General features: G+C 39.7%; 1 protein-coding gene across 8 annotated transcripts in view; it reads left to right on the plus strand.

Moving 5' to 3' along the window:
* The window catches only part of LOC124290509 (RNA binding protein fox-1 homolog 1-like), a 97,023-nt gene that overhangs the window by 14,977 nt on the left and 69,439 nt on the right, over positions 1 to 12,607 (plus strand). The window contains exon 1 of one of the 8 annotated variants that reach the window (XM_046727236.1): positions 11,334 to 11,430. The exons of 6 other annotated variants lie outside the window; for them this stretch is intronic. In XM_046727236.1, coding sequence (XP_046583192.1) covers positions 11,350 to 11,430 — 81 coding nt within the window. In that variant the 5' untranslated portion in view covers positions 11,334 to 11,349. Of the gene's footprint in view, positions 1 to 11,333; positions 11,431 to 12,056; positions 12,158 to 12,607 lie in introns of those variants that run through there. One more of the 8 variants, XM_046727245.1, reaches the window with a different exon arrangement.

The following is a 12,607-nucleotide window of genomic DNA, read 5'->3' on the forward strand; positions in this document are numbered from 1 at the left end:
GAAAACAATAAGGGTTTTTATGTACATATTATTCACTGGGGTTTTTTTTATGAACAGTGGAGATATAATGTATGAAGGGTATTTTGTTTTCACTTCCTGGTAAGCAATCCTTTGTCTTCCTTGTTTCAGGATTTCTTTAAGATAGCCAGTCTTGTCTACCAACTATATAAAGGTGTGTTTCATTGGCCTACTGATTGTCCTGAAACTAAGCAAACTGAAGGTGAATCCAGGCATGACATCAGTAACCACTCCAGTTCCCTGTAAATGGGTTCTTCCAGTGCATGTAGGACACCCACTGGCTCACAGTAGCGCTGTCCTGCTTCAGCAGGAGTCGCTGAAATATCTGCAGGAATCATTCTCCTGTTAGCATAAGGCTTAACTCTGCAGGAATAATCCAGGGTTCCATTGCTTTCTGAAGGACTGTCAAGAAAACCTCAAGTGTCAACTCAGAATGTTTGTAAACATGGTAAATCACAATAAGATACGGTTAACTTGGACTGTGACTGTTAAGAAGGACCCCTTGTGAATATATAACTTTGAGATCAGGACAATGGGTACTTGTCTTTCATCAACATGACACTGGCATAACAGGGGGAAATGTACCTGAATGTTTTAAAGACTTGGGATGAAGGAATGTCAAGATCCTCTTGAGTTCATTTCGTTTCCTTGCTATATCACCTGCATCTGTTGGCAGCATCATTCTAATATTCCACTACAACTTAGTCTCCCTGTTCCAACAAAGTACTGTAGCAGATCATTGTACCCTTTGATCAATTCCCTTTTTAGATATATTGATTACAATTTACATTTTCAAGGTCTATGTACTATATATGTGTTCATGGCAATTTGGCATAATTTTTTAATCCCCAAAGACAAAACCGAATGCCATTGCCCCTTCCTCATCCATGTTTTTGCGGGGGATTTGGTTGGATTGTAGACGTAGTTTATTATTCTGATGAATATTGTCATTGCAGTCAGTCGCTGTAAGTATGATTGATCGCGGAGATTTGCACATGTATTGGTTCGATTGGGATGAATGGCAGGGAAAAATGAGTTTTGTTACAACCAAGGTAGCCGTTCTGGGAATGTGGTTTATTATGTTTTATTGTAGCAGGCTATATTGTTGTGTAGTGGGCTGGAGATGGGAAGATAATTCACAACATACTCTTGATCAATACTGACATTGTGAAGCTTATTGAGCAGCTTCATAATGCCATTCCCTCTGTATGTGTTTTAAAGGTGTGTTGTCACTTTCCTGTCCATCTGGATTACTTTATATCTGGGACAAGCTTTGAGTATACCCAGCTGATGTATTGATAGTAGACATCTAGCATGGTTGTCCGAGTTTCTACATTCAGCATCAGGAGCTCAGATATTAAAGTGATGGCTTGTCAGAGATCCTTGTGGCTTTAACCATTATGGTTCCATGAGTAAAACCCATTTTCTCTTATCCTGGCTGTGTTATTGCCAGAATACTGCTCGAATTTTATGACATGTAAATATTTGCAATTTTGTCCAAAGCAGCAAACATCTCATTCAGTGGAAGTCTGCACACTAAAACAAGAGACTTTATCTACCACCCGTGTTCATACTTTGTATATTTATATGTGCCACAAATGCAACAATTATGTACCCATCAAAAAGAAATAAAGTGATGAAAAAAGAAAGAATCTTTAATGGAACAACATTCAACCCCATGTTACCTCAGCTAAAGGATTCAAAATAAACGTGAGTCTGCTGATCCATGGCAAGTAAAATTCACGAAGAACAAAGACAGTTTTTGTGGACTACCATTTCTATCATCAGTGAGATGGCAACTGAGGAGCACATTTAGGGGACTATTGGGAATGAAAATTATTTTCTAACACTCTAACCTACCAATCCCTTGAATTTTGCCACATAAATGTTATACATGATCTGCAGAGCAAACTGCTGTTCTGACACAAATACATGTAGTTTTTCAACTGATGGTCTTGACCAAAATTTATTTGTCTTCTGTGGTTAGCTGTCTGAACAAATTGTCACAGGGAATGAACATATTTCTCTTACATGAACTAGTGTACTGGTTCAGTGCCTCTACAAGTGCTCCTAATCCTCAGACTTGGTTGAATGAACCTCCCGCTAGTTGATCATTGTATTTGTCTGGACATGTCTTCGAGCATTGAGGGCTACAAGATTGTACCTACTTCTGTGAATGTGTGTGGATCCCCTATCACCCACCCTTCACCTGTTCATGGCCCTCAGTTGTATTTGTCCAAACACATATTGTAAGTGGGGTGGGGTAGCCTAGTGGTTAAAGCGTTCGATTGTCACACAGAAGGCCCGGGTTCGATTCCCTACATGGGTACAATGTGTGAAGCCCATTTCTGGTGTACCCGTGATATTGCTGGAATATTGCTAAAAGCTGCGTAAAACCCAACTCACTCACTCACTCACTCATAATGCAAGGTTTAAACTACTAAAGACAAGTTCAGGTAAACAGTAGTGTCTCCAGAAGTGTCAGTCTGCTATCTGCCCAGAAGCAGTATTAATTCAACATTAAGGAAATATGTAAAACTGCTGTTTATGCTCATCATGTATTTGCTAAGGATACAATCTTCATTGAGTTGATGTCTGTTTTATGTAGTGTTTTGACTGCAACCTCACCCACATATATGTTCATCAAGTCAGTGAAGTGTGACGTCTCTGGAACTAAGCGATACGGATGTGTATCCCCTGGCGCTGTAGCCTGTTGTCTTCATCCATGGCATACCTCATGGTTGGACATCCATTTGCTTAGCAACATAGCAAAACAATGAGGGGATAAAATATTTACAACCATGGAATGAGATTTATAGCACGGTCCGATAGCAAGTCATAAAATGTTTACTCCTCCTCTGCGTACAGAGAGATCAAACAGTGTTCAGGTGTGAGATCATCAACTCCACGGCCAGGGTAGGCTTTAGTCTCGATGTCATGGAGACACCCATGTAGGTTATGATGTTCAGTTTGTGTACATTCTTGACCTGTGGTGATGAATATTGTTCATTTGTTGGTTGGTTTTATTGTCACATTACAGTCCTATATCATCACTATCATCTCTGACCGCCTCCGTGGTGTAGTGGTTAGAGCGTCCGCCCGGAGAGCGGAAGGTCGCAGGTTCGATCCCCGACCGCGTCATACCAAAAGATGTTAAAATATGGTACTTGTTGGTCCCTGCCTGGCGCTTGGCATTAATGGGTACTACAAGGACTGGTCGGCTCGGAGTCAGTATAATGTGTCTAGCACTATAAAACCAGCTTCAGTCTGGGCTAGTACAAGCAGCCGCACATACACACGCATGCACGTCGTCATATGAGCGAAATATTCTCAAGTACGACGTTAAACCCAATTTCACCTCACCTCACTATCATCTCTGCTTTAGTCTTATGGTGGTATTAGGATTGCATAGTGGTTAAAGTGTTCACTCGTCACTCCGAAGACCAGGTTCGATTCCACACATGGGTATTATTATTCTTCATCACTCTTCATCACTCTTCATTGTCATGATGGCTGTCCTATATCACCCTTACGTTGTATATACACTCAACAAAGAAAGTTAAGGATCACCCCAATATTCAATATTTAAGTATTATATGGATCATAATATGAATTATTAGATAGTAAAATATTGATGATAATTGGGGTGGTCCTTGACTTGTTTTATTGAGTATGGTTGGTTTATCAGTTTCCTCCTCATGTGCTCTGAAGTATTTGTTGGCTTCAGTTGACAGTGTTCAGTCAATCAATATAATCAATGTGATCGATTTCTAGTTGGTAGGTTGACTGATGACGGCGTCTGAAGATCGATTTTTGTTTGGTTATTTACTATATGCAGCGGGTCCTTTACTCCGTTGTTTGTTGACAATAATTTTTTTTTACAGTTCTTGGTGACTAAAAGGCATTCATACTAAAACCTAAGATCAATAGTTACTCGTCCTTGGTTGTTTGTCTGTGAAGATCAATCCTGATTGATTAACACTGCTGTCAGTAATGTATTGTGTACTGCAACACTGCACATGTGATGCAAACTGTTAGCACATCTATATTCGGTTTACTTTCCAAATATGTTATACATTTTAAATCTTTTGCGGGGTTTTTTACATGCCCTTGACTTGTTATGAGGCAAATACTTTTTTGTGAAGGGTCGGTAGGGTAGGCTAGTGGTTAAAGCATTTGCTTATCATGCCAAAGTCCATGGTTAGATCCCCACATAGGTACCAATGTATGAAGCCCATTTCCTGTTTCCCCACCCGTAATATTGCTAAAAGCATAGTATAACTAAACTCACTTTTTGTGAAGTAACAGAAAGGTTTAATATATTTTGTAATTGTAAAAGTTCTTTGCGATACCATCGTTCATTGTTTCCTGATCATTGTCAATCACTTGCCATACACGTTTTCGATCTCTAGTGAAGGTGTAAAGTTGAATTTTCTGGTGTAGTGGTTAGAGGGTCTGCCCAGGGGAGAGCGGAAGGTTGCGGGTTCGATCCCCGGCCATGTCATACCAAAAGAAGTTAAAATATGGTACTTCTGGTCCCTGCCTGGTGCTCGGCATTAATGGGTACAACAAGGACTGGTCGACTCAGAGTCAGTATAATATGTTTGAGTGGGATATTCATGCTTAACTGCGGCATGGTACAGTGTTCACGAAGGGTGTTTCAAGGTAACAGACATTGGGTCCTGCAAGTTTCAGATGTCTGTCTGACCCATTGAAAAGTCTAAATAAAATTGAACATACATTTCAGATTTAACATTTCTTATAATTGGCATTGAAATTATAAACAAACATAAGATATATAATTAGCAAACAAGTGTCACATGTCACATAAGTCAAAGTCATTGTGAAATATACAGTCAGACACTGGGGCCCGGTGGGTTGTAGACTTCTATCTGATCATTGGCAAATCTGCCGGATTTGTCAGAGGGTCAGCCACTATTCGTGAACACTGCATGGTATCTCAGTGAGCTGACATTATAAAACCAGCTTAAGCCTGGGCTAGTACAAGCTGCCACACATGCACGTCGTCATATGAGCAAAATATTGAAATACGCAATGCCATTTTAGAAAGTGATCAAATGTAACATGTTATATTTGGGATTAATCGCCAGCACACAAAGTCAGACGCCTAGACCGCTGAGCCACCGCGGCTTCCACAAGAAAGTGTAATCCCAAAATAACATATGTTACATTTGATCACTTTCTAAAATGGCATTGTTTATTTCATAGCTTTTGGCCATGGGAGCTGTGCCAATTGTGGAAGCTGCGGTGGCTGAGCGGTCTAGTGCTGGCGATTAGGTGCCTGACTCTGAGGGTGTGGGTTCGAATCCCAGATGGGACTCAACCCCCCAAAAAGTACAACAATCTGTACTTTAATAAGAAAGTGTAATCCCAAATATAACATGTTACGAGCGAAATATTCTTCAGTACGACGTTAAACCCCATTTTACCTCACCACATTCTGTCTTAGGTTTTTTCACTTCATATTTCAATTATTAATATGTAAATATGTCATTTAGGCAATCACTTCGCCATCTGTTTGTTTTTGTTGTGTAGTCGCCCACACTATAACACTCAACATGTCCTCAATTGTTATTACATGTACCTATTTTTATCACGGATATGACAAGAACATTGTCTGCTGGTAACTTGTATAACCATTCAAAACCACTGGAGCTATGAAAGCTGTTGATCCAAGTAATGCTGTCATAAAACATAGCTGAAATAAAGTTTAACCATACATTTAACATGCCAGCCACACCAGACCACAGGGGTGGTCACCTACTGCCTGAGGAATCAGTTCAGTGTTAACCTCGGCATGGTTGTCTCAAGAAACGCAGACTGTCAATGAGAGGCCCTGTCACTTGTGTAATTGTCTCTCATATATTGAGGAACTCACGGTCTAAGTTGTCACATTACACACTAGACCCCATGTGGTTTTCTCTTTAAAGTGGTGCACTCGTTGCCACGGTCACATCAAGTTAAACATTGAAGTAAACACACCTGTCGGAAATGTCCTGATTGAGTAATCACAGGTAATCTGCTTAATGTGTCTGGCATTTATTTACCTGTTGTATGCATGGTGGTAGGTGTTGGGGTAGTACTGTCTGACTCTCATTTAGCTGGTGGAGGCTTGTGGCCAAGAACATGTTATTCATCACAGAAGTGTTTTTATTGCGGTGTATAATGAATTATACAATACTGAAGTTAAACAACACCTTATTTCATCAATATTACTTTGTTTTTCTTTCATGGCATCACAGATTAATGATTGTAATATATAAGAACTGGATGTTGTTCAACGTCCTTTGGCTAGTGTAGCATTTAAGGGCTGTATTGTTCAGTGATTATTTTATCATAACTATTCTTATAAAAATTACTCTAAATTTATTTGAAAATTCCAATTTTACTCATGATCATTCTTTTTTTTCAAACCAATGTTGAATTTTCAAAGTTAACCAATCACAAATACAACTGTGCACCTTTAAAGGACATGAGTAGGAAGACAAATAGTCTAAATTTACCTGTGTTCTATTTCCTGATTGGAGTTAAGTGAGTTTGACACGTGTACCTGTCATATATGCTGTACTGCTTGAGGCGGAGTGTGTGTTCAGTCAGCGTTAGCAGTGGTGGAATTTAAGGAGGATTTAGAGACAACGGGAGTGAACTCTCCAAAACGTGACATTTGTTTGAGTTGCGATTGTTCATTTGTTGTTAACACCTCTCTTGGCTGTATGCCAGGTATATGACACAGACCAGTGAATCAGAGGACAAACATAGCAGTGATTGATATTATGAGCATAGCCATGGTACACAGTGAACCAAGTCACAGGGTGGGGTAACTCCAGTCCATAAAGTCACCCCTAATGACCATCATAGGTTGCAAGGGGTGGTGGGGTAGCCTTGTGGGTAAAGCATGGTTCATCATGCTCAAGGCCTGCGTTCGATTCGGTAGAATGTAGTGTTGGGAATTAGTTACAATCTCATAATTGATGACTGATTCATGACAACTGATCAATCATCGAAAATAATTGGTTAGCCTCATTTATCAAACTTTCCTGTTATGTTTGTTCATGAGCAAAAAAAAAGAAAGAAAGAAAAAACATGGGTTTGTTTAATATTTCAAATCTTTAAAGGATGACTAGTATGTTAGGAACATACATTTCCTGTGGCCTTAAATTCAAGCATGACTAGGAACGAGTTCGTAGTGCTCATGAAATGTAAATTTAATGACACAGACAAAACAAAATATTGTTGATACAAACAAGTGTTTGAAAATTGTTTGTGTTCGATTGTGAAAAAAATGTGATCAATTGCTTGGTTGTTTAGTCACTGCGATCAATCTTCGATATATCAATTAATCGGACCACCATTAGTACAATGTGTGAAGCCCATTTCTGGTGTCCCCTCGCCGTGATATTGCTGAAATATTGCTAAAGCAGCTTAAAACTAAACTCTCACTCACTCACTCACTCGACCCGTGAAGGTCCGCTCGCTCGCTCACTGACTCGACCCGTGAAGGTCCAGGTTAGAATGTGCCTTCAATGAGAGGCGACTAAAAGGATCGGGTGGTCAGGCTCGCTGACTTGATTGACACATGTCATTGGTTCCCAATTGCGCAGATCGATGCTCATGCTGTTGATCACTGGATTGTCTGGTCCAGACTTGATATTTACAGACCGCCGCCATATACCTGGAATATTGCTGAGTGCGACGTAAAACTAAACTCACTCACTCATAGGTTGCAACGAACACAACCTCAAGGGACAACTGTTTGAAGACTCAGCTGGTGCATTGTTGTTCAATGAGAAGGGTGGGGTGGGGAAAGAATTGAATGTTCTCATCACATATTCCACATTGGATGGTCTCCATCTATGGTTTTCCTAAGTAATGCAAATATTGACCTTGTTAATCTACACATCCTCACACTCTTATCTACCCATCTTAATGAAAGTTTATCCATAGAGCTTAGAATGTCTCTCTGCTCGTGTGAGTTTTTGAGTTTCTAGTTTGAGGAAGTGAACCTCAACAGTCTCCCTGACATCTTCGAGACACGGGTTACGAGACACGAGTTACGAGACACGAGACACGAGTTACTGCTATTAATCTGCGGCCAGTGAAGTTATAATGGTTGGCACAATCATCATGTCATAACACAGTGTTTGATGGGGCACTCTCGGAGCTGATGCCCATGTAGACTGGATTTATTACAGGTTGTTGATGAACTCCATATCCAAAGTTATGGGCCTTTGGGTTCAATCTGCCGCATGTACTAAGTATGTTTTGTAAGCAGGACATGCTGTTGGTATTTAGGACTTGGTGGTGGCGGGTTTCGGTGGCAGTTTGACTTGTTTTGTCAGATATTCTTATCCCAATGTCGAATGAGTTTGTAAGTTCAGTGGGTAAATAATTGGTTGTACCATACTGAAGACCCAGGTTTGGTCCCAATTATGGGCAACTTGTGTGAAGCTCAATTGTGGAGTGACCCATCTCCAGTATTATGAAAGCCTGTGATTGCGGGTTCCAATCCTATTAAAATAATGGTTCCAGGTTTACAGCACCATACCTGTGAAGCCCATTTCAGGTGTCCCTCGCCGTGATATTGGTGGAATATTGCTAAAAGCGGTGTAAAATCACACTCACTCACTCACTCACTCACTCAAGCACCAACCCACCCACCCACCTTACCCGTACTTGTGGGTTCTACCAAAACGGTAAATGTCTGTGACCTTCATCACTTCAAGCTCTCGTCCTTTAACTATCTTTGCCATTTGCATAGCTTTTTATCAATGTTAAGGTTTGTGTACAGAAATTTAGGCTCTCTTTCTTTCATGCCATAAAGTAGTTTTCATCCCACTGTTGTACTTGGAAAGACTTAAGTCTGATGGGTTGTATGGAAACAGGTTAGATGCACTTTATTTAATGTTACTGTGGTCCCATCAGTATGACGTAGATTAGGGATTGTGCTAGACATGGTCAACTTTATAAAAACAACTTAGGACTGCAGCTGTGATTAGTCTTAACCTTTCAAGTATGGACGTTAACTAGAATGGCAATATAAACGCGTGCAAGAGGAGTGCTGAGAGAAGCACGTATAGATCCACGCTCTTGAGTTTAAATGTCAGTGTTGTTTCAGCAACTGCTTGTGAAGTTTCTGATGTCCCTTCTGACAGTTCCCACATTCAATTTTACTTTCCTAAACATTTTCAATTTATCCTGATTTTTGCTACAGTATTCAAAGCAGGTCTAATGACGAGATGTTTGATGGACGTAATCAATATTTCATTCCAGTAAGACGGTTACCTAGCCACAAAAGTCAATTTCTTCCTCTGTCAAAATTAAGTGCCAGTCTACAATCAGTCCAGATTGCATCATGCTATTTTCCACCACTGTTATTAAGAATTTGCCTTCTGTTTGTAACTTCAGGTACATGTTGAATGTGTCCGACTTTTCACAAAGCTTACAGAAATAATCCTACATTTTGTCCAAGTAAGGTCGGCCACTTACAGTGCTTTCAGTTTGGTGACACTTGAGTTATCAAAGGTGATCTTTCCCAAGCAAATTCATTAAATCCTTGAATTAAGTGTAATCCTTCTTTTGTATGATAACGTCAACTTGTTTTCCCAGGTTTCCCCAAGTTGGATTTGAAAGTTTTTCTTGTGTGTCTTAGTCCAATAACTAGATGGATACGCGAAGAAAGTAGAACATAAAAAATACTTCTTGCAAGCTTTTAGCCTTAAGTCTTTAACTGAATTGGTCAAGATGTAAATATTCCAAAGTTATATTTAGATAATATTTGCCTGTGTTACTGAGGGGTTACATCAGTGCACACTTTACACTCAAGACTTTGTCGCAGAAGCTTCTCTCTGAAGATCTATAATGGAATTGTAAAGTGTAAAAACACCCATCACTGATCAAACCCTAGCAATATTCATGTATGTTTGGTGCACACAAGTTAATGTCTTGTCTGTAAATTTCTTAAGTAAATCCCCAATTGAAGAGTAAGCAATGGTTTAAGGAAGGTGATGAGGATTACGTGCAATAAAGCAGTGTGATGTAGATTATGTAAAATCTGCTTCCCAGGGCTGTGTTTATATCATGGTGGGCTGAACTGCTCACTTCTATTCATTGACCAATCAGAGATTCATCGACAAGAAAGTGGGTAATGATCTGGATCCGTAAATTAAGTCTGATTGTTTTATTGACATTGTGTTGGAGGCTCATCTGTGAGCTCTGGCTAACTGCCTGCTGCTTTGAAGGAGGAATTTACGTGCAGATAATGGCCTTATGATGTACACTATCGTAAATTGGTAGATAAAATCGATAATGTCAAACTTTGTAACTCATTTGAGTTGGATAATGAGAAGGTATGGAGGTGGAGTGTCGACATTTTGGTATGGCTTCTCCTAATGGCTGGCATACGGAAGCTAATTGAACCAAGTTAACTTTTATTAGTATTGTCAGCTGGATATATCTGCAGCTTATCAAATGTTAACACATGATAACATTTTGTAACTTATGATTTTGATGTAGATTTTCTTGATGAAAGTATAAGATGAAGAAATGTTGATGACGTTAGTTGTTGTAATGTTTGTAGTTAGAGATGACAAGATGATGGAATATATCAATAGAAGCATCAGTTTTAATCAATGCTGTCAACAATGGTAGGGACTAGTGTTGGGAATTGGTTGAAATCTCACAATTGATGATTGATTCATTACCAACGAACAATCATCGAAAAAAATTGGTTAGCGTCATTTTTCAGATTTTCCTATCCAGGTTGTTATTGCAGATATGTATAACATGATGCAACTTGCTACTTTAAAGTTATGACTAATATGTCATGAACATAAACTTCCCGGAGTCTTCAAGAAATATTCAGTCATGGCTTTTCAGTTAGTAAAGTGAGTTTTCTAAGAATTAAACACGTTTTCAGGCCCTGACAACTTCTAAGATATGTTCCATTATCAAGTATTTCAAAGACTAAAACAGTAGTTCCAAAATAGTTTATGTTTGATTATGAGAAAATGTAATCGATTGCTTGGTCGTTTGGTCACTGCGACCAATCTTCGATTATTTCAGTTAATCGGAACACCACTAGTAGGGAGTGAAGGATATTAGCTACATTAGTCTAGTTGTTGTGTTGGATCATCGCACCATAAGTCTATGGTTTGTTGCCAAACAGGGTCTCTTTTTGTGAAGTCCATTTCTGGTGTCCCCACCATGATGTTGTTAGATTACTGTATAAGCTGCGTAAAACTGAAAATGACTCATAGTCTGCCTGCATCCTACCCACACTCAGTTGTTGTTTCAAGTGGTACACTTTGATCAATGTCACGTGAGATTTCTCTCCAAGCTTCCACTTACATGCCTTGGAACAGAGATTTATCCAGACATACCATCTGCTTTAAGGTAATTATTTTTGGCCTCATGTCCTCAGTAAATATCAGTCACAATTAAGAAAAAGAATAACAGATTTCCCTTTCCATGTTAATGTTTATATATCTAATGTTATGTAGGGGCACCTTGTATATCACTGGGTTAAAGCGTCCGCTTGTCATGGGGAAGACCCAGGTTCAATCTTTCTGCCCAACCCTTTCTGCAGTGCTAAAGCCAAACATGAACAAGTCTAGATTTCCTCAGGTTCTGAATATCACACACCACTGGGGCTCCTTTTCAATTTAAAAGGAATTATTTGTTTCTGTTAAAATGATATATGTATATTGATAGACTAGTTAGTCTGTTTCAATAGGCTATTGTATAACAATGTCTGACAATGACCTTTGACCTGTATACATCCTGACACCACCTCCCAGTGCCTACCACAGCACCTAGGGCCGCGGGAGAGGAAAACATGCACTTCCTGCGTAGCCAGCCTGTTTCCTGTAAGATAAGACATGGGTTCTTGGCTTGTAATTAGCCATTAAAACCTGCTTACAAAATTAACTTGTAGTGCCTACAATTAATGTTGGGGGGTGGGGGGCTGTGCAGTATGGCCAGGAAAGCAACAATACTCAAATCAATATGAGAGACTGAAGCGGTATTAATTTGTTAGTGGCAAGGCTTTTAGTGGGTCGCATTGTTGGAATCTTGCGTGATTTCCTGACTTGTAAGATTCTTATCTTCTCAATCGGATCAGGTAGGGTTTTTGCAATGTTCTTTAGTTGCATAGTTGCATCTAGTCCAGTTATTCAGGTCGCAACATTCACAATATCTCATTTCAACACAGGTTCGGTGCTGTGGGCAAGATGCAGGGTTAATCATCACTTGGGGATGATTTGCATCAAATATTGTGAAATTGTGTCTTCGGGACTTGGGCAGAGTAATGGTTGCTTGACTTAACGATGTGGATTTAGAGGTGTCCTGAGGAGAATGGCAAATTTATGCATGCTCCAGCTCATCTTATAAGCTGTTGACAAGGAACAGGAATCTTCTGTTGTTGAATATGACATGTTGTTCTGTTGCTGCCAGGCCCTTAATATTTGATGAGAATGGCACACGAAAAGAAGAGGTTTAGGGAGCGAGTGAGTGAGTCATAAAACTACTAGGGTTAGATTCTCCATCTTGTTAAGGCCATGCCTGAGGTCCC

This window comes from Haliotis rubra, unplaced genomic scaffold, assembly GCF_003918875.1.
Source record: "Haliotis rubra isolate DU_JTF1 unplaced genomic scaffold, ASM391887v1 Scf468, whole genome shotgun sequence".
In the NCBI taxonomy this organism is placed as follows: domain Eukaryota; kingdom Metazoa; phylum Mollusca; class Gastropoda; order Lepetellida; family Haliotidae; genus Haliotis; species Haliotis rubra.